This window comes from Leptonotus elevatus, chromosome 10 (assembly GCF_054856555.1).
Source record: "Leptonotus elevatus isolate MCC_2025b chromosome 10, RoL_Lele_1.0, whole genome shotgun sequence".
NCBI lineage: Eukaryota > Metazoa > Chordata > Actinopteri > Syngnathiformes > Syngnathidae > Leptonotus > Leptonotus elevatus.
This window is the reverse complement of record NC_141248.1, coordinates 5,596,082-5,619,765: the sequence shown is the minus strand read 5'-3', so window position 1 is coordinate 5,619,765 and position 23,684 is coordinate 5,596,082. Positions and strand designations below refer to the sequence as shown.

The 23,684-nt window shown below is 40.3% G+C and overlaps 1 protein-coding gene across 5 annotated transcripts in view; it reads left to right on the top strand.

The window, feature by feature from the left end:
- Window positions 1-23,684, top strand: part of magi1b (membrane associated guanylate kinase, WW and PDZ domain containing 1b) — a 134,349-nt gene that overhangs the window by 38,235 nt on the left and 72,430 nt on the right. For 4 of the 5 annotated variants that reach the window (XM_086087780.1, XM_086087778.1, XM_086087779.1 and 1 more), the window contains exon 2: window positions 14,523-14,639. In XM_086087780.1, the coding sequence (XP_085943906.1) occupies window positions 14,523-14,639 (117 nt within the window). Of the gene's footprint in view, window positions 1-14,522; window positions 14,640-20,656; window positions 20,961-23,684 lie in introns of those variants that run through there. The other variant, XM_086087781.1, reaches the window with a different exon arrangement.

Sequence of the window (23,684 nt, the reverse complement as noted above, 5' to 3'; positions counted from 1 at the left end):
TGAATTACAAAGTACCCTTGGTCCAGAATATTGAAAAATAATTCAAGTAAGCTGTTAAAACGTACTTATCAGCCGGCAGCCAGACACTCATTGGTCATGCTAACAGGTAGCCGCTAGCCACTTGCGTCGGAGACTTCTGCATGTCATACAATGACAGCGTAATTAATTAGTGGTTTCTTAGTGTCCTAAATTAGCGATTGAATACGTGTTCGGGATAGCGTTGTTGATGTCGGTCGCAACTACCATGTCGATGAACTACAATAACGTAACATCTAAAAGGGAAGTCAAGCTAGCCATCACGCCACAACGTGGGCGAACTTCAAAGTAAAAGTGTACTCGGGCTATTTGCTTTGCCGACAATGTATGACTGTTTTTGGTCAACTTTATTGTGAAGTTAGACTTGGCGTGTCTACTATACTATACGGACTGTGAATGCGCACTTTGTTTTTGTTTTGTCCCCCCCATATACAGCTTGAAATGCATGTTATACCTTTTTATTTGGAGAATTGTGCGAGTAAGAGTAAGATCAGGCGTTAAGGACTATTTTAAAAAGTGTGTTTTAATAAATTCAATGGTGTGTTTTAAGTTTAAATGTGTTTAAAGCACAGGAGAGGGAACTATTGCAGACGATTTGGAAGGTATCTACCATTATAAATGTTGTAAACTTTCAGCCACATGCAAATAAAGCTTGAATACCCTCCATTGTTGACCTTTGTTTAAAGTGTTGTTCCAGTCACATTGGTGCTTCTACTATATGTAGCTGACGTAACTTATTGCCATCAGGATCACAGAACCTTATAGACGAAACAGGGTTCACGTGGTCACACAAACCATACCATGACAAGCTGAATTAAAGTGGGCTGCATGATGGAAAACTTGGCTTTAGGTCATTTTTCATGTGTATAGTTTCTGTCCACTAAGCACATTCCCTCTCAGGTACAGCAGTTATGGCACATCTGCGGTACACCCCCTATCCTGGCATCAGCCCAACAAGCCCCTCTACCTTTCTCACTCCCTTTACAATTCCTCCCCTTGCCTGCATTATTCAACTCCAAATATGTTTTTCTTGTCATTTTTGTTGTCATTCATTTACTTTCTATTTCAATTTCCCTCCTTCAAATCTGAGGAGGCTGTCATTGGTGATAGTGGTTTGCATTGCTGATTCAATTGAAGCTCATCATGATTGCCCTGTAATTGATTGGCAACTGTAGTCGGCTAGGAATATGCTCCGCCACTTGTCACGATTCCTATACTGAATAATCGTTAAAGAAAACATAGTATGGTCACATTTGCTCATGTGAGTAAAATGAACAGGCTTTTTTTTGTGCAATTTTTAGATTGAACACAGGAATTTTCGTGATTTGTCAGGCTCCCAAACACTGTGGTTGTGGCAGGCTCACAAGTGGAAGTGTTGTGGTTTGTGATTAAGTGACTAAAGTTGGGAGCATGACAAGGAACTCGAGACCCATTTCAGACTAAAATGCCATACAACCACGTGAAACCACAGCACAAAATCTTGCACACATAGGATGTGACTGGATGAGTTAGCAGTGGTTCAGTCTGTTATGTAAAGTATTTTTTATTCTGATTGTTTGCTTGTTTGTCCTGCTGATGTTAGTTTTGTTTTTAAGCTCATTCAAAACATTTTGGAACTAAAAGTGACCACTGCCTCTGTCCCGTTTTCAAGCTAGTATTGATAAGTATTGATTTACCAGTAGAGTGGCTTATGGGTTTTTTTCAGGGCCGATAACAAGACCGATTATTTGGAGCCGATGGTTTTTTTTTCTCACAAAAAGGGAAAATATTGGCATCACAATTTTAGAAAATACAAAGTCCAACTGTAACTTTGTTGAAATGTTTTGAACCATGATTGTTGAATACATTTTCAGATTTCTTTTTCTTCTTTTTCTTTTTCTTCTTTTTCTTCTCCTCCTTCTCATTTTATTATAATTATTACGATCTTAGACGTAGAATTGTTGTTTTAAAGTTCTAGCAAACACATTCAGGGAGCTCCCCACGGTTAAATGAAAACTTAAAAAAAGTAAAATCCTTAATGTTTTCAGAAATTTCAAAATATCTGTTATTTCATTTATTTTAGTTTCAATTTCAAATAAATACAGAAGGTGCAGAGTTGCCAGCATTAGCTGCATCTTTTAGGAAGTTAACAGAAAATGTAAATAGTTTGCTCAAGTTAACACAGTCTTAAATTGATTTATTATCTGCCATCAGATTCTTTAAAAGAAGTCTGATGCCAATATACATCAAAATGCTAAATATCGATATTTGTTATTTTCCTATTTATTAGGCCTTAATTAAAAGTATACATTTACCTAAACGGACTTTAACAAATTTTTTTAAACAGTTGTGTTGTTAGTGATTTGCGAGTACCAATGCCAGGTATCGGTATTGGATGGATATCAGGCTTTATTTCAAAGTATCAGTACTCGTGACTGCGGCCAATACCAATATCGGCCACCCTCTTGTGGCCACTTTGAGATCATGAACTAGAAATGAGAAGAATAGAATATTGCCGTTAATTTCATGCAACATTAATGGTAAAGTTTATATTGGAATATTTAGGTCTTTTTTTTTATATATTCATCTCTCATTTTTTCGGTGGAAATTAAATGTATCGGTACTTGGTGTTGTACTCAAGTTGAGTACTCGTACTGACATCGGTTTGAAAACAAAAGTGGTATCATACTTATTATTCTCTCTTTCTGATTGGCAGAAATAAATGACACTTTCTGCATTTTTTAATCTACATATACAATAACAATTACATTTTTATTATTAAAATGTAATTATAATTATTTTAAGGTCATCATAGATAACTGTATACATTCCATGTTCTAGAAGCTGATGATGGTGGACCAATTCTGTCTTATTTAAATAATATTCTCAAAAGATAGTAAGCTAATTTTTTATTAAGATTTGACAGAGAAGGGGTAGGTGTCTCCGTCACTGTGTCGTCAACATGTCGTGGAGTTGAGGCCTCTGTGCGGGATTAAGACTCAGTAAGAACTGGCAGCATCAGCTTGGGTGAGCGCCCAGTTTTTTTTTTTTTTTTTTTTTTTTTAAAGAAAGTATCAAGCTTCTTCTATTATGTTTCATCTGCATCAGCCCAACAGCTCATTTCAGTACACACTTGCTGAGCTCTGCAAGCTCTTCCTATGGTTTGATGAGCTTTTACCTTTCTTCACACAAATAACACACATTTATATATATCTATGTTCATTGTAAGTGCACGTGGCATCAAATAAAGCCAATTAAGTGCATGCCGTTAGGATTTTGTTGCTGTCGTAGTACAACTTTGTGTGTAGTGTAATTATCTGTGAAATTACAGTATATGCATTTTCATTGTCAAAAGGAAAAATAGAATTGATCCTTTCCATAGCACATTATATACAATTATATATATCAACCTTTTTGAAACAACGATATCCTTGTTTGATACACACTTGTGAACTAACAAATGTGCTCAAGTTGCAAGTAATTTTGCTCAAGTACGCTCATGTGGTCCTTGGGGGGCTACCTGGTGCAAAATAAATTCCACGTCGGCACCCATACACTAGGTTCATTAATTATATGTGTGTGGATTTCTTTAGCATTTTCCCTCACTGATGATTGGGTAATGACTCTGCCTCACATTTTAATTCATACCTACTCTACAAAGTCATATTAGAGACTGTGAATGTTTTTAATGGAGATGTATTTTGATACTAACATCGCTAGCTGCCAGCCCCTTTTGGTTGTAAGTTAATAGAACAACCTAATTGTTGTGTGTGCGCGTGCCTCCATGTCTGGCCTGGAGTGGCCTGTGAAGGGATGCAGCACTGGATGAGTGTTGCCTGATGCTGACCCAGAAAGGACTGTGGATGTAATCAGCAGTGACTGCTTCCACATTAGCCCACAACACTGTAACATACAGTTTTATGTGTGGAAATGAATGGCTGCTTTTATGTTCATGTTCCTAGTTTTCTCTTATTCTCTCAAATGAAAGACGGGAGTGTTAAAAGCTGCAATACTGCAAATACTATATGAAGGTAAAGGCACAAGTGAGGCGTCCAGCTTTTGATGCAGTGCATGAGGAAATGATGCACCTTTTAAACATGTTTTCCTCCCTTTAATCCCCATTTTTGCTTGTTCATGTGAGTATGCGTTTGTGTTCCCATTCTCTTTCTAAAATTAGATCAGCGAACAGATGTGGAGAGTTGAGTCCCTTTTGTATGCATGTGTTGCCAAATGTACTCAAGCGCATGGACAAGACTCTGTGTGTGTGTTTGTGCTTCACACAACAGCTTGAGCGAGTCTTGAGTCAGCAGAGTGACGGCGACGGACGAATGAAAAGTGGGTCAGTTGTGCCCTTTGATGGCACGAGAGAAGTGGATATGTGCAGGATGATGACTAGAGGTGGATATTTGCGGTTCAAAGGGTGCTGCTGAGAAAAAGAAATGACTTCTGGGGTCATTAGCAGGGGATTACATAAACATAGAAGAGGCAAGAAGTGGAGGGTGAGAAGCTTGGACTCGCCAGTACGATTAGGCTGCCTAGAACGCAACAGGAAAAAATGGAACTGGCGCAACATTTTAAAGCATGGGATCTCATAATCAACATCCTAGCTAATTTCCCAACAGACTCAAAGCAATGCTAATAGTTTGCAGCTACAAATATTAATGAGAATGTACCTGCATGACCATAACCTGTTTCCATGTTATATATATATATATATTTTATATATTATATTATATTTTATTATTATTTTGACAGTAGGTCGATGAATTCATAATTCAGGCCTTGTGCACACGTAGCACGGTATTTTTAAAACCGAATACTCCCCATGTAAAAAAATCAGTTTACTCGTTAAAAAGACACATTCACATAAATGCACACAAAAAGTGTGTGTTTTTAAGATCAAAGTTGCGTTTTTAAGCTCACTTAAATGTATGCCAAGCCTCTAGGCGGCAGTAGTTAGCCAAATACGGCTTGACTTTAAAAATGTGTATTTAAAAAAAAATACAAATACATGTAAACAGTCAGTGAGTGCATCATAAAACAAAGCATAGAGGAAAACAAAGAGGATAAATACAAAATTACCAAAAAGCTTCAATTATCTTTTTTTTTTTTATATATAAACAATTTGAGGTACAGTATGTGTGTGAGTGACGTGTGTAGAGCGATGACGTAAAACGCAGAGAAATACGGAGAAATGCGCAAATCTCCAATTTGACTGGAGTTTTTGGAAACCTTTGTTTTTAATGAAAAAAATCCCCAGGGTTGTGTGGATGACGGGTAAAACACAGAAAAATATCTCTTATTTGCAACCCCCCCCCGGCTACGTGTAAACAGGGTCATAGAGTACAAAATAAGAAAATTAGATAGTGAATAACTAAAGATATTAGGGGTAGAGCGGGGTAAGACGACCCCCCCCACCCCCCAGCAACAAATACTTCACTCCTAGCTACTAAATGGAGCCAATTTTAATCTCAGCTCTTTCAATACAAAAAATAAAATAAAAAATCAGGAAACTGTGAAACTGATAATAGGACTTTTGGTGGGAAGATGTCCTCCTCCCATTTGGGGTAAGATCACCCAAATGATGGCTTGGTGGAGTAGGGGTCCTCTTCACACTGGACGTGTGTGAAGGGGGGTCGTCTTTTACAGGCCTGAGAAGTAAGATGCCGCTTTACAAGATTTTCCATTTTGTTTTGTACCAGCAAAGTTGTAGTCTTGTGCAATCTAATTACCCCCCCAGATGTATTTCCTTGGGCATACGTCTTGTGTACATATTATGTTGCTATACAAGTTATTTTTAAAGAAAATTGAAATTTTTCTTAAAGGGTGCTCCACTTTTCTCTAATGCACAAGCAATGCTATGAGCAGATTCACTAGTAAACAGTTGGAGCAGGGCCACACTGTCCACTGTCCCCACATCCTGTGTGATATTACACCCTCTGGTGGCAGTGTTAAAGAACCACTTCCACAGCTTGCATCCATCCATTTTTCTATATTACTTATCCTCACGAGGGTCCCCGATGAGCTGGAGCAGGGTGAGGATGGTGGTGGGGTGCACCCTGAACTTGTCACCAGCCATTCACAGGGCACACACAGACAAATATTTCAATGGCTGCCCTATCATGACACTCTTCTCCAATGTATTTCTTTCATGATCACATTTCCTCTGCAGGCTTACAAAACATTTTCTTTTGTCACATAAACCATTAACAGTCCCTCCCACATAATTGGATGTATCATTTGTGATTACACATTTGTGACAAGTTTGGTATTGATTCATCTCCTCGCAGGACATGTGGTTATTAAGTCTTTCTCTGTGTAAAAGTGCTAAACTAGGTTATTAGCTGTAGGCCTGCATTAAATCTAGCAGCCAATCAGATGGCTTGTCACATGAGACTAATATGTTGGCGTTGAAATACTGTCTGTCAATGAGGAGAACCCCCGATGGAGCCACAATTACCCTTCTAAGTACTGGCTTCCAACTAGCTTATACGTCGGTCCCACAATCACATCATTAGCCGGTGCTGACAGTAAATTTGCATCAAGGAGGTTAATCATGGTTCACTCTGGCTTTTAGTGCTTTGTGGAGATTTTTTGGGTGCTAAATGTAAAATATTGTGGCTTCACTTACCACTTGTAACTCTGATGTTGAGTAAATCTCATGGAGGTAATCATTGGAAGAATATAAAAAATTTGAAGAGTGTGTTCAAGATTCTCAAAGCTACAATACAGATGTGCGAGGTGTTTAGTGTTTAACTCATTTACTCCCAAAAACGTATAAATACGTTCCATTTTAAATGCTTTAGGTGTCCCAAAGACGTATTTATATGTTTAAAAAATATATATAATAATAATGCTAGAGCAGTGGTGGGCGTCCTGCAGGTTTTGGAGGTTTCCCTGCTGCAATGCAGCTGATTCCAATCAACAGGATAGTTACTGATGAGCTGATCATATATCAGCTGTGTTGAAGGAAACATCCAAAACCCGCAGGACTCCGGCCCTCGAGGACTGAGTGTGCCCACCCCTGTGCTATAGCATACATACTTTAATGCAGCCTCTCAACTACAGAGAACGGTTGAGGAAATGGTAGTTATTACAAAAACGGCCAGCAGGTGGCAGCAGAGCAAAGAGATCAACCAGGGCCATATTGCAAACAAGCTGATTTCCCCACTGTTTTATACAGATTTGTGAATAATGATGAAACTTAGCTATATTCTAATGCTAATTGCTACAAAATGGAAACAGTTATAAATATACTTTTTTTCCCCTGATGCAAGAATAGACTCTATACTTTCTTTTGGTAGTTTCCATGTTTTTATAGCAATTGAACACAATATTCTGTGGGCCTTGCAAAATCAGTCAAAATCCAGTAAAACAGCTGGGAACGGAGGGGGTTGCTTTAGTGAAAATGGCTTGGAGTGAATTAGTTAAGAATTGACTAACTTTGACAGCCATTTGTGTGGTATATGAGGTGTGTCAGAAGGGTACCAGGACTTGTCACAAAAAAATATTCATTTCAAACCCAAACTTCAAACTACACGTTTTCCCTTACATGTGGGACAGACGATTATCCAGCATATCTACAAAAAGATCCTGCGGCATTTGATTTGTTCAGTCAGTGAGAAAAGACGAAAGTTGTGACATGACAACTTGTGGTTGCTTCAGCATGTCAAAGAACCTCCTCACGTCGCTCTGAGCATCTGACGGTATGTATCATAGTAGACTTAAAAATATACACTTCCTCCAGTCAGATATTGAAGGAATTCTTTGAACCTACTCTAAAGAAAAAACTGTTTTGTCATGGGAGTTTTGGGCCGGGCACTCATTTATTGACAACACAGAACCATCGAGGCATGCTGTGCATATTAATGCCAAGACGGAATGTATTGGGTGCATCGTCTGTGCGTTGCTGATTAAAATTCTACAATTGCAGGATTATTGTGGATTCTTTGGGACTGATTAAGGTTTGTTCACAATGATGACATCATCCCTGAGAAAATCTGTTCAGTCATGTGCCTTCTTTGTCTTTTGTTTTTGTAATATTTTGTTAGTCCAGAGGGTGGCGGCAGACTATGAAGGTCTGTGACCGCTGTGTTTTTACTCATCTGGCAACTGTTGCCATGGATACAGTGTGCAGCCATTCCTGCAATATAAGCTACACATCTGAGGGACTTATATGGTAGTATTAAGATCAGATACAGGCATGCTTGCCTACCTGTCATGTGTTTGTGGATCTGCTTATTCAGAATAGCAAATTCAGTTTAGGAGTTGCATGTGCCTGGTGTAGGAGATCTGGAAGGGCACAGCCATCTGCCCTTTCTCCAGAATCCCCTACAGGTTGGGCCCTTGTGGTCTTATGCATCATGCTTTGTGCATCTGTTATCCATGACTGGTACCTGAGCTTTAACAGTTTGTTAATAGATGAGATGAAGATGTACAACAAATGAATTATGAGCTATTAGCTTAGATACTGGTTTTATTTATTTATTTATTTTTATTATGCTTTTTAGTCTTACAACTGAAGTCTCAACCATTAGCTCAGATGTAAATCATTTCTGATGATAAATGCTAATTTTGGCTTCAGATCATTACAGCGATATATTACAGTACATTGTTCTAAAAAACAAAGAAAACGTTTTGTAAAATCTTCAACATTGCCAAGTAAAAAAAAAAAAAGAAGAAAAAAAGACTGCATCATCCAGTTGGTCAAAATAAAATACTAGTGTTTGTGTGGCTACTGGCTATGATCCAAGATTTCCCCTATAAAGGGTCACATGACCTCATTCCGCCTGTTCTCTGACAAGGAGAACATATGGTTAAGCCCTGATCAGAATGATGCAGAATGTTAACTGTACATAGCCACCACTGGTTGAATCAATTAAGTGGTGATTAGCCCTGATTATCTGATTAACTGCAGCCAAGGATGAAGTCTTCACTTAAGTGATTGATTAGCCTTGACATACTGTAACTTGGCATAATTCATGGTTAAACCTAACTCAAATTAGAGCGGGATTGATTGAAGGGCAGAAATCCAATTATCATTGAAATTTGTTTTCTTAAGAATGAACCTTTTGAGGGAATCTGAGGCATGTTTGCCTCTTGACAGATATTTTGGCCCACTATTCATGAGTAAATAGCTTCAACTTTCACAGACTGTATGTTTCAGGTTCTTTCACACATGTCCAATGTATCAGGACTTTTCAGACTAGTACAGTGTTCTGTTCTTAGCGACTCTTATTTTTTGTTGCCCTTGTGCTTGCATCTTTATCAAGTAGGAAAACTCATGACCTGCAACTGCGACCAAGCTTTCTTACACTGGACAACACATACTGCTTCAAAATGTCTTGAGATTTCATTACACCCAAGACAGATTAAAGACACCCAGTGACAGTTTTAGCAAAGCAGCCCCAGAATATATCTGGACTTGCTTTTTGTTTCACAGTAGGTGAAGTGATCTTTTGTTTGTGTACACGACACAATCCGAATTGTTGGTATAGTTTAGTTAAAGAAACGCACACAATCTATACATTCATTTTGCCCCGAAAGCATTGTGGCTAACCTTATTGATTAGTTTTAAATAGGGCTGGAACTAAACATTATTTTGAATAATCGGTTAAAAACATATTTTTGTAATTGCTGTCTCTTTACGCAAAACACGTTATTTCAAAATAGCATTGCACAAATCTCAAATTAACATTCTCATATACTCGATAGATACAGAGGTGGGCAAACTCGGTCCTCGGGGGCCGGAGTCCTGCAGGTTTTGGAGGTTTCCCTCTTCCAACACAAGCTGATGCCAATCAACAGGATTGTTATCAGTAGAGCTGCACAAATATATCAAAGAAATATCTATCGCGTTATTGGCCCTTGCAATATGCATATCGCAAAAAGTTTCATATGGGATTTTATGATTTTATCTGAATTTGACCAGTCAGCTGCTAAATAAAATGTGCGCCGTCATTCATTAGTTGAACATTATTGAGAGGTGTAATTAACTAAGAATATATTGAGTTTGCTCCTGCATGAATTTATTTATTTATTTCATTATATAAAAAAAATATAATTTCTTTAGGTACATGATAAATATCGCAGTAATATCAATATTGTGCAGCCCTAGTTATCCGGCGTACGCAGAGCTCGCTGATGAGCTGATCATATATCAGCTGCCTTGGAGAAGGGAAACATCCAAAACCTGCAGGACTCCAGCCCTCGAGGACAAAGTGTGCCCACCCCTGCTCTAGAAGATTAACCTGGCCAGCAAGCTGAAATCTTGCGGTATATGTTCACAAACACTGCAAGCTGAAATCTTGCGGTATATGTTCACAAACACTGCAAGCTGAAATCTTGCGGTATTTGTTCACAAACACTGCAAGATTTCATCTTGTACTACTCCCGCTGATTCGTTTGCAACCGACCTTTTTTAGGTCAGACCAATCAGGCGTTATTTAGGGCGGGACATGAAGCTGTGACGAAACCAGGAAGTGCCAAGCCCGGGGGAAACGGACATAGACAAATGAACGCTGCAATTCTGTTCTTGCAGCAACTAATTGCTGCGAGAGGCGCTTCGTGCATTTTTAGCTGGTAAAGACGTTTGTGCTGTTTGTTCTCTTACGACGACGATGACATTCTAATTCGTTGCCGTGATTGGTCAAAACAAAAGTTTGGTAGGCGTGCACAAGTTAACGCATTGTCCAATCAACTTGAAGTATTGTACAGAATGTCCGAGCAAATCACAGTGGAGCAGTCCCAGATAAGATTGATATTGTGAAGAACTCCTTTGATTAAATCACTATTATTAATGTGGCTATTGGTAGGTTTATAGAAGATCTTTTCACCAACAATGTTAGGGCCATTCATACAAAAAAAACCTCAAGATGTCGCTGGACTAATTGTTTCTAAAACAAACTTGACTCTTCCAAAACCCAAAGAAATCAAACACTCTTGGTTTCCACCCATCCCCACAATAGACGGATAGTTTCAGTTAAGACTTTATTTCCTCCTCTCTGGTGTGAATACTAGGGATGCACGATAATGCTATTTTCAACCGATACCGATAAACCAATCATTTAGAAAGTGCCGATAACAACCTGCATCTCATGTTCAAGACGGTAAAAAAACTAAACAATCTTGGCTCATGTCCTCCTAAGCCTTTAAGGCAACTAGTCACTTCATTCAAATGACTGCCAAATATGTTAAGGCCGTAAGCCCATTAACTACTACGACAACGACGACTGCTGTACTACAACAACAACTGTATGTACCTTGTTCTGTTTTGGTACAGCCAGAAACCGGCTAAGCTGTTTTTAGTTCACAAATATATACAGTACGCAATAGAAGATAGCCCTCATTTGGCCTCATTTTTATTCTCCACCTTTTATATACCGTATACACCATCAAACACGGAGCCCACATTTGGTAAAGTAGAGGTTACACTTACTTATTCCCATTAATATCCATGATGGGTGCAGCATGCACAGTAACTGCACAATTCCATGTGCGACTTCTCAATCATTGAAGTATAGATTGAAGTAAGAAGGCAGTAGGACCTGGCTAGGAGAAAATTTGGCATGCCTTTAAAAACCCACCCTCCCCCAATTTGCTTTTGTTCGATGATAATTAAATAAGACGTCTTTCAAATGCTGCACACCTGTTATACATTTTCCATAAGGTTTGGGGAGTGCCTATAAGCCATAACAACTAAAGTAAAAGAGGGACGGAGTTAGCCAGAGAGAACAGAACAGCCAGTCAGGCAAAACATGAGTACATTTTTTGACATGGATTAAATGTGAAAAGTTTTGTACTTCACAGGAATGTCCTATTGCAACTGCCAAAACCCCCTCTTTCTATGCTCCCACACTCACCAAGCCAAGGCTAGACATGGCACCAGCCAGCCCATCATTGTAATTGGTCACACTTAAGGAAATGGAGGCAACAGCCAAACCATCCACTGGAAGTTGACATCTGTATTCACGAGGGATGCACGATAATATCGGTGGCCGATAAATATCGGCAATTATCGACCAATTTGACGTCAAACAGATAAAACAGATAATAAAGAAATCTGCCATTAATTATCGGCAATTATCAACCAATTTGACATCACACAGATAGGCCCAATAATACAGAAGTCCGCCGATAATAATAAACTTGCCGCGTTGGTCCATCTGTTGTGGTTGTGGCTCAAGTTGTGCCCAACTCCTTAACCCCTCCCCTCTCCTATGGTAGTGTGAGTGTCGCATATTTGTGACGTCATAATGCGCACAACGGACCTTGTGTTATCAGAAGATGCATCATGGCAACTTGGCAGGCGCCAGTGTGGTCTTTCTTTGCTGTGTCTCCCCAAAATGTGACCCTCGCAGTTTTTTGTTGTATTTTTAAAACATGACTGTTTTGTTTTGGCAAACTCAAAATTAGTTACTTGTTTTCTTTGAAGCAGAGATATCAATAACATTCAGCTTTATGGTGCTTTGCACAATGTTTCAATGTATTTGTACATGTTAGCCTTATAGTAGGACTCGAAAGTACATTTGTATTAAAATTAATTTTGCAAACAATTATCTGCTTACTTATATGTTATCAACATTAGTACTTTCTAAATTATTGGTTTATCGGTATCGGTTGAAAATAGCATTATCGTGCATCCCGAGTTGTATAAGTAATTTCTAAATGCAACAGGGGCTTGCGATCGTTTAGAAAAGGGGGAAATAAAAACGACATCTGCTGTAACAGAGCAAAATTCATACCAGAAGTTTCACTTCACTCGTCACTCGCATTATTGTTTCTTCATGAGCCCTCAGGAATGAGGTGGATAACAAGAAATGTGTACTCGCATTGTAACTACCTTTTTTAAATTTTTTATTCAATAGGTATGAATGTGGCGCAAGCTAGGATGCAGCTGTATGAGGACTTAATGCTGTTGCTCTGTGCTCTTTGGAGTATTTTTATTCACTTCCATATTATACTGAGCAGGCTGGACAGTATTGCACGTACCCAATGGCTGACTGGGTGGCCTATTTACATATGAACATTTGGGGTGAGGTGTGCAAGGTTTCACTTCACTTGTCAAATGTTTCCATGATATTTTTCCACTGGTACCCATTTATGGTGGCATCACAAAGGAATTAAAAATTGTGGAGATAATCCTTTACCCACTGAGCTAATAACGAACAGTATATATGGCCAGTATATTCCAGTATTTAAGTCTCACAAGAATCAATGTCACGAACAGTATGATTGGGTTGTTCTTGTCACGAACAGTATGATTGGGTTGTCTGTACAAGGTATTACATGTACCAATTCAGTAGGCGTAAAGTAGTTAAAAAGAATAAGGCGCAATGTACTGTACTCATAAGACCAATGTACATTTGTGCTTTGTGCCTTTCTCCGTTCAGAGAGCTAGCATTTTGTCATGTTACAGATTCCTCATGTTGAGTCTGGGCCACACACATTTTCTTGGTAGTTTAATATCCATCGCTCTCCAATAACTGGTGTCTACAAGAGCATGCTGCCGTGTGTGCTACGCACGTTCTGTTGGCCCGAGTGCTTGCCTGTGACCTGTGGTGAGGATTACAACACTGCGATTTGTCTGGATGGGACGGCGCCAGGAGCAGGGATTCCTCTCAGGAGTCGCTGAGGCAGTGGGCCTGAGTCAATCTTTCTAAATGGCTACATTTGGAACTGAAAGAATGAATGAATGACATTGAGTTGGTTGTTATTTCTGATTTGTACCAGTCAGTTGTACATATAATATACATAATACATGAAGCTGGTCAGTCAAATGATGCCTGTAGGGCTATACATGCAGATTCAATTGTAGCTATTCTTCCAACCAGTGCATAACACTTCCCTGTACTATGCTTACAATATCAATCATGTTATTAAACACACAAGCACATACACAGTTTCCATGGAAACAGAATCCAGGGCCTTTATGACTAGCTGTTTGCCCAGGAAAACCAAAGATATCCTCAACAGCAATGCAATTTCCTTGAAGCCACTGACGTTATATATCTTTTGGAGACGATGCATCACAATTAGCTAAATTATATAAATGTGTGTCATCTCCATGTCCATGCCATTATGCATGTCATCATTCTGTTTGTATTGCTTTTCACACATTTAACATTGTTAGTAATGTGGACATTCACGGTAATGCGTACACAAAAACATTTGGAAGCAAACACACACACTTGCGTGTATGCATATTCTCACCATTCCATTGAATAATGTGTTTCTGGGGTCCAGATGGTCAATCGGTAGGATGACTGATTCGCAATACTAGCTGTAATGCTAGCAGTAAGAGTTCTGGCTAGCTGGCAAGCTACGGAGGGTGATTCTGCAACCAGCTGCCTCCCTTTAAGTGGCAATGGCAAGTGTACAATGCAAATTTAGTACTCCAAAAGCAACCTGTTTATTTTATTCAGCAGCCAAAATCAAACCCAAACTTTAACAGTGATTTGTTTTGATGCCGTTACCACATGTTTTCCTGTTTGTGCTCACAATGACAGGAAATAAGCTGAACAAGGATCTGAAACACTATCTTAGCCAGCGGTTCCAGAAATCTTCGCCGGACCACGAACTGCAGCAAATTATCAGAGACAACCTCTACCGTCACGCCGTGCCTTGTAAGTCTGTGAACACCTCACCTCGTGCTCTTTTGCCCCCCCCCCCCTCTTATTCTTCACACTGACTGCAAACTCCTGAATTCACAGAGGAGAACAACTTCAAGATGAATGAAATGACTTGTTCTAGCTGCGATTCAAAATGGAAATTATTACATGGAGAATAGAAGGCTGGTGGTACCTACATAAGATTGAATACATAAACCGGATCACAGTGGTTTAAAAAATTAAAATTAAAAGTTTAAATTTGTAGTTAAAGAGTATTGATTTTTCACTATTATTATTAAGCCCTTCCTTTTGTCCAAAATATTGTCATCTGCTGGCCTTCTGATCAGTTTATTCACAGCCCGACACATAAATTACTAAATGTTTTCTGGTGGCTTGTTTAGGAGACTTTATCTGCATTACCTCCTCTGCCATATGTCAGGCAGACACTGCTGGTGGCGGGTGGGGGTCTTGCTGTTTAATCACTGAGTGTTCTATGGCCCTCTCGTAAAAAAACCCCAACAGTGTTGGCTCGAACCAAAGCGTAAAGATGTTCCCTGGGACATATTGCTTTGTTTGTTTGCTGTGTTAGCTCTTACATGTGATGGCGTGGCTGTTAATAGATGTGAGAGGTCAATGTGGACGTATGTCAGTTGGGCATCTATTGGTGATTAGTGCACAATGAACAGGTGGACAAACCCCATTATGAATCTGTGGAGGTCTCACGCCTCAAAAAAGGCAGAAAAAATGGAAATGCTGGGGGGATAAAAGTGATCAGTCATATTTACAAACATACTTCACAAAAACAAATTTTTTTTTGATTGGTAAATTGTGCTCCCTTAACTTTTTAGTAGAGCTGTCAAACGATGAAATATTCTAATTAGATTTTTGAATTTTGATTAATCGCTTAATTGAAAAGGCTGAAAATTAATAGTGTGACTAATCTTTGTTAATACATGATTAATGTGATAATTTTTTTGTGGTTAATTAATTACCGGTAGTTAACGCTTTAACTTTGACAGCCCTACTTTTCAGCATTGTCATTTGCTAAGCTAACTTTTTAGAGGTGGAATTTGCTAAACAAAATGTGTTTTGGGTCAATGAATGGATTGGCTACTTGTGTTGTTGTTGAGGTGCAAAAATATGCAGTAACATTCATTATTTACTCAGTTTTTTTTTTCAAATGGTGTTTACATGACTTTTTGGTGTTTACTTTTGTGTCTTATATCAGAGGATGCTAGCAGCTTCACTTAACATGGCTGTACCCCACTTTGTATTTTCAATATCTCAATTAATCTCAATCTCATTTTGTATCATGTCAACCCAAAAATTTATATAACACGACCGAAATCAACAACAAAAAATATGTAACACGATAGAAGATATGGCACAGCCCGAGTACATTGACAAGTTCATTTTCTAGGAATAGTAGTCTGGATGCACCACATTTTGGCGAAAACATAATTTGGCGAAACATGATTATGGCTGGCACTAGGTGCGCACCACTTCTACACACATTACGTCATGTGCAATAAAGGAAAGACTACAATCAAATGACGTAATTTCCATGGAACTTGAGAAAACTGAGCAATACTTGAATATGGAGGGACAAAAATTGACTAAATCCCATGGCGCACATTAATACAGTTGGTACTACTTGTTGGACTGTTTAATTTAAGAATAAACACAAATCAGTTTAACAACTAAGGGGTGATAGTTTAAAGCAGAAAAAAGATTAGAAAAGAATCATGACAACTTACATGCTATGAAGTTAAAAAGGAGGCGAAGTAGGTAACTGATAGCTACTAGAAGTTATTCAGCACAATTGTTTCCATAACATAAAAGGCATTGCTCTCTCACCCTCCCCCATTATCCAAGGCTACCATCCCTTGTGGTCACCCCAAACGCACATTCAGCATACCCATTATCTTTGCCGACCCTCCACTCTCTCTCGCTCTCATTGTTGACCCCGACCCAAACTCATGACAGCAGTGCTTCTTGTCATCCCGCTCTCACTTGGTTGCTTTCATTAAACTAGTTTTTGTTTGCCAGATGTCAACTTGTAGTTGCACCAGAAAAAATGAGTAAGTTGTGTCTATGGTTGAAGTGATTCGGGTAGCTTGATCTTCTTAAATGAGGGGTGGTTGCGGACACTAGGCTGCTTGTGCTTTTCTGAGCGAGGAATCACGGCGCTAGCAGCACAGACGATTGGGCGGCCCGTATATAGGCTAAGAGGACAGCTAGGAGGGTGGGGGGAGACTGAAGCCTTAAGGATGGAGATGGGGGTTGGGTGGAGTTCGGGTGTGTGAAGGAAATGGGGGGGGGCAGTAAACGGGAGATGAAGGAGCAGAGACAGATGGAGAGATGCAACAACACTCTCACACACCCCAATGCATGCTGGCTTCAGTGAGCTAGTGAAGCTAAGGTAAACACTTTAACTTGGCTGTGTGAGCATCAGCAAGCTGGTGGCGTGCATACTGAGAGTTACACCCACTGACGCAATCCCATTGTGTCACCTAAACAAAAGAGATCTTCCACTTAGAAATTATTGTGGAGTTCAGAAAGACTTTGGCGCAAGCAAAGCGCAAGATAAAACAGACCTAATATATATTTAGCTTCACCTTTTAGTCTCAATATTAAAGTTATGTCCTATTAAGCTATGTTTTTTCCCTGTCCATCTGTGAAATAAACTGTTAACTGGATGTACTACATCACTCATATAGTATGTCTGCACATGCTGATGATGACCATAAGAGCTGAATGCTGGCCAGAGGAGATCTTTGAACCTAAAACCTTCAGTCAAATTGAATCAAAAGAAACTTCCCAAACAGAATCAATGATGGTAGCAGCACCCCTAGATCCATAGTCCCCAACAGCTCCACACACATGCAATCACTCATGTGACTCACAATCTTGTTCGTCCGTGTAAGCGTACAGACAGACATTTAGAGCAATTCATGCCTTGCACTAATAAAAACAATACGTGTAAATGTACGAGCTTATATGTGAGGCTCACGGGTCGGTCAGTGTGTCGACGTGGGAATGGTTCCATTGTTACAGAGCTTCCCTGGTTCCTTTTGAAATTGAATTAACTGAGCATCATCCCTTGACACAATATACATCATGAACTGCTAATATTGCACAAGAAAGTGTGATTCCCCTACAAGAAGTCATATAAACTGTGACACAGAATTTTTTTTTAATACAACACAGCAATGGATTGCATTGAAGGTGGTATGATCTTCCAAGCATTGTCAAGGTTGTTGTCACTCTTTTCCAATTATACTTGTTTCATTTCCATAATGCCTGCTGTAACGAGTTGTATCAAGCTAGGTGCGGATTTCAAATTTCCAGACACTCCCATTCCCGTGAATGTGATGGAAGCTCAACTAAGGACTCAAAAGGTCAGTGTAGTTTAAAGGTCACTTTTGACCCATGGATTTTTTCGGCACAATGGTGGGGCTTATTGTTATATTTTGCAATCTAAGTAAAAATATGGCATTGGACTGCTATTGAATCTTTTTTGGTTATGTGCGACACTAATATTTCTACGTCTACAAACTGCGAGCTAAATAGGGATTTAACAGATATCACACCCATCATTCTTCTTAATGTATGCCAGCTTTTATAGAATGATAGAAAGCTTACTTGTTTAGATATTTGCAATTATTAACGGTTAATGCATTGATTGACTTTTTTCTGTCTAAGTTTGAAATGTCCGACAGTATTTGAATGCAGCTGCCATACGTTGTCATTTGTTTTCTCTCCCGTTAGTGGCTAGACGCTGCAGACTTGGGTCGTATCCTACAGTGAAAGACTAATCAACAGAGTAACTAACTTTCTTAGCGTCCTTAATTGGCAATTAAATACAATTTCGAGGTGGCGTCGTGTTGATGTTGGAAGACAGTCACGTGAGGACGAGTCTAGTTGGCCGCCTTAAACTGCGAGCCGTGCGCCATACCGGGACGCAGATACGGTGACGTCATCAACATGCGCTATGCGGTGACGTCATCAACATGCGCTACCGCAGTAAGACGTTAGAGTAAAAATCCCATACCGTTCACCTAAACCGAATACTTCAGAATCCAGCTAGAGTTGTGAAGTTGTCAGAAAACCCGAGGAAGGATCAAAGAAAAGTGAAATCCAGCACCGACAAGACATCACCTACTACCCACCGGGTTACCAACCAGAATCTTTCACCAACCCCAGAAACATCTAAATTCCAACAAATTAGGGAGACCTCAAGTGACCAAAGGAAAGACTGAGGAAAGGAAGGAAGGATAGATGAAGCAGAGTGAGATCCACAGACATCAGCCTCCACCGATTTAACGTCCAGAGGAAGAAGCAGATTGTGTTTGAATTTCGGTAGATGCTGGATCTGGCATGCATGAAAAACCTCCACCAAAGAGGGGAGCTGTCGACCCGGCCAGGACAGAGCAAGTACAGCCCCCCAGGCAGCGCCAAGGCACAACCCCCGGGCCCCCCAGGGGCCACCGTCCGGAGAGCAAACCCAGGCCCCAGGAGTGCCCCCCACCCCAACACCGCCCGCGCCCCAAGCCCAACACAGCAGAACGGGGCATGGCAGGCCCACCAGGCACCCCACCGGCTCACAGCCCACCGCTACCCCCACCCAACCCTCCAACAGGACCCCGGCGGGCATATAAAGACAGCACGGTGGGAACCCGCCCCGAACCGCGTCGCCGGGCACGGAGCGACGGACCGCACCAGGGAGAGCACCGCAACACAGCACCCCCCAAGAGACCCAGGGAACGGCCAAGACGCAGCCGCCAGCAGCGAACAGAAGGGCACAGCAACCTGACTAATGTTGTTCATTTGATACATCTCTTTGATCTTATGAGACTGTTGGGGATGTTCGATACCACTTTTTTTCAGAACGATACCAGTATGAGTAGTCTGAGTAGTCACCGGTACCAAGCACGATACCACTTCTAGTACTTTTGAATGAAAACAATAACAGATAATTTTAGAGAAAGACCTACCGTATATATATATATATATGGGGTGTGAATTGACGAGTACCTGGTGATTTGATTCGTAGGTCACGATTCGATTCAATACCGATTAACCCCGATACGAATCTATAAATTGATTATTGAATTTTTTTTTTACTCAAATTAGACAAACTTGTACATGTACACTCTAAGATTTGTATGAAAACGTATTTATCTGAAAATTCAGGCTTATAACTGAGCCACTGCATTAAACAAACAGGTTGCAGTCTGTTTCATGTTTGAGCAGCACTGAAATAAACTATTAAGGCTTAATGTTCTATTAATATAACATTCTTCCATGCTTAATGTGTGAATTCTAACCCTAAGTAAGACGTTTTGTTGAGTATTTCCATAAAAAAATGTATGTTTAAAAATCGATTCGACCACATATTGAATCGAGTTGAGAATTGCGTGCTGTAATATCGCGATATATTGCCGAATATTTTTTTTCCCAACACCCCTAATATATATATATATATATATATATATATATATATATATATATATATATATATATATCCTTAAAATTCTATCAAATAAATGGCAATTTTCTATTCTCATTTCTAATTCCTGGTTTCTGGTCTTAATGGCCACAAGGGGGTATTGGCTGCTCGCGTGAGTACTGATACCTTGAAATAAGGCCGGGTATTGGCCCGATACCTGGTATCGATAATCACCTATTTCTTAAGATTTTGTAAATGTAGTTAATCTGTCCTTTGCGTTTACCTGTTGGTTATATATCGCTTGCATGCCATGGGCCTGTATCTAACTGATTAAGTTGATTATGCACACTCAAAATACCTGTACACTGGCCCGCTGTAGTACAGTTGCAGTTTTTCATGGCAAAATCTTTGTGAGCTGACCAGTTGATCAGTGATGTTTGTATGGAACAGAAAGAGGGGTGAGAACCAAAAAGAGGAAATAATGGGGGTGAAAAGGGGGAGGGTGGGACAGAAAGAGGGTGAAAAAGAGGGGAGGTGGGCGGGTGCATGTGGGTGCCTGTGAGACGGGAGACAGCGGGGCTCAGTCAGCGAGAGAGAGAGGGAGAGACAGAAGCCTCGCATTGGCGTTTGCGTGTGTTTGGGAATGAGACGGCACACATTCTAAGCCAATGTGTGGCCACTGCTTAGCTTAGCTCACGTTAGCTTAGCATCACAAAGCTGGACAGAGGACAGACGCTGGAGAGGAGGACGGGGAGGGTGACGCGTCGAAGGGGCTGCGAATCTGCTCCGCTTTTTCTTCCACACCTGAATGGATTTTCTTTCCTTCTGTCTCTTGTCGACGCTCTGTGGACGATAGGGGAAGGAGAAAAGGATCGCCCACTGAGGTGTGTTGCTTTGTGCTTCATTTGAATAGGGGATGCTGCCATTTAATGGTTGGGGGTTGGGATGGAGAGCTGGGGAGGCAGGCAGTGAGGATGGCTGTGCATCAGGCGGACGGCATCAGGAGTGAACAGGCGGCGGCGGCGGCGGCGGCGGCACATTGCTGGCAGTAATGGAGGCTGAGGTTTTGTGGTCAAACTGAGTGTGCGTGTGCGTGCGCGCTCCCTCAGGTATTGTCCATTTTTGCATGTCTCACAGGTAGATGCCTGAGAAGAAAGTGTCACTTCCCACATTACATATGTTTGTGTTGAAACAGTCCAGCTCTGACGGCTGTGTTGACATGGTTTGTATTGTTGGAGGCGGTTATAGCATCTGTATGTTTGTCTGTCTGGAGTCTTTCCTCTCCTTCATTCTCCGCTTTTCTTTTTATTCTTTCTTAGTCCTTTTTCCCCTCAATCTGTCTTTTGCCTGCATGACCTCCCCCTCCCTGTCTCCATCCATCCATCCATCCCCACTCCCTCCCCGCCCCTCTAAATGGATCATTTTAGAGCCTTTCTTTTCCATTTCCATGTTGCTGTAGGTATTCGCTAGCCCACGGTGCTTTTTACCGGGTGCAATCACAAGACAAAAGGCCATGTGTGCATGTTGACGAAGGGGGGGTGGGGCGGGGGGCATTTCCAGGCAGCTTTCTGGCTGATTTAGCTTTACTCTGCACTACTGGCCCCTCAGGTTTTTTGTTTCTCTAATTTCGTAACCTTTTCTCTTTCCCTGGTCTTAGACTAGGCCCATATTCACCCTTTTCCAGCTGTGGAAAACCAAGCATTGTCCGGGAAGAGGAAAATGGGGGAAAATAGTCCAGAGTAAGGCCTATGTTGATCCCCAATTGGTGGTCGTGTGTGACTGCATGGTCTCACCATTGCGAGCCTGTTTCAGTCAGCCGGAGCAGTGAAAACAACCTCCCCCGACTCAAAACACTCCGTCCTAAATGAAAGGTGTCTGCACCAATGTTAAAAAAATCCAGGCTTTGATATTTAATTCTCCACAACCACCATGAAGGGAAGTTCTCTTGAGGGCTGCGTAATTCAGGTGTGGCAGCTGTAAGATTTGATGGTGATGGTTTGTACCCCCCACTCTCCGACCCCAAGTAAAACAAGCAAGGCCATGTGGAGACTGGAAAATGTTAGATTCTGCGGCCTGTAATTTTGCATGGATTAACCCTTTATTGGGACAGATGGCTGCATCCCCCTGCCGAGCAAACAAACCCCAGTCAGCTCGTCACCCTGGGTATGTGCGTGCATGTGTAACACGAGGGGGGAAAAAACAGCAACCAAAAGAACTGCCAGACTAGCTGTGGCCAAGATGGTGGATAGATCTGTTTTGGCTTAGAAAAATGACCACAGTCTGCTGGCCTTCCCCTTGTATATACTGTTTGTGTGTTTGTGTGTACGTTTGTGTATCATGCCCCAATATTCTCCTGGAAAATGTGAAAAAAAAAGCCTGGCTATCTTATCAGTAGAGCATATTTATTATGGTTATTTAGAGAATTGCTCGTGCACAACAGTTGGCAGTCTTTCAGAATTTTCTCTCATCTCCTATAATGATATGAATGAATACATATTTATAACTGCCTTTGATAAACACCCAGCCACACATGTACAGTTTAAAATCACATTTTATTGTCACAAAATGGAAATCAGACATTTCTAATGTAGTGTAGAATTATGAAGTATTTTGCTTTACACAGTGTTAGACACCCTGTAGAAGGATTTGTCTCAAGGCTGTGACACAAATTCGCTCACCTACTTATGGTGGAATATATAAAGCATCACTTCTGAATGTTTGATCTCCCCCCCCCCAAAAAAAAAAATCTCTGTAGACTAATGCTACCTTAATCCAAAATTATGATAAACTGCACCTGGGTTGTGTTACAGAGAATACTTTTATAGGTTCATTTTGCATGCATAATCCACTTGTCACACACATCTGAACAGTAATATATATTTTTTTATTAACATCACGTTATTATTAGAAACATTTACCTTTCGTCCCTGTGGATGTATTTGAGAGCTCTAAAATCAGTTATCATCTATTCATTTAATCACTACACTGAGATTAAATGGTACATATCAGTTGAAATAAGTTGGTGGCTTGAGGAAAAACCTGCTCATCCATCAGTAAAAGACGAAAGCACGAGCACTTTTGAGGCAAGAATCACGTCAAGAGAATCTATTGCCGCTGATTTTCCTACCAAGCGTATGTGCTTGTAAAGTTAAAGTGTACCCCGGCGGCCCGTTTCGAGGTATTGATTGGGTCAGTGGAGCAATATTGTATAATTTAATATTTCATCTTTGTGTCTAGTCTTGCCCAATTTGCCCAAAAGTCGCGCCCGCAACTACGGCTGGGTTTTAAAAAATCGAATAATCGATACCGAATCGATTTTCCTTTTTGTGCGTGATCTCTATTCACAAAACCCTAAATCGATTATTTTGATATCTTTTTTTCCCCCCCATAAATAAATAAAGCCAGATTTTTTTTTTTTTTTATCTTACTGTTTTTTTGAAAGTTACTGTTCACATGAATTTAAAAGTATTTTCTATTATGCCAATTCAAAATCTTTTTAAGGAAAAAAAACAAACAAAAAACGAAATCGAATCAAACTGACCTCTTGTGAATCGAAATCGAATCGATTTAAGGAAATTTGACTAATATATAGTTTGTATCTGATATGT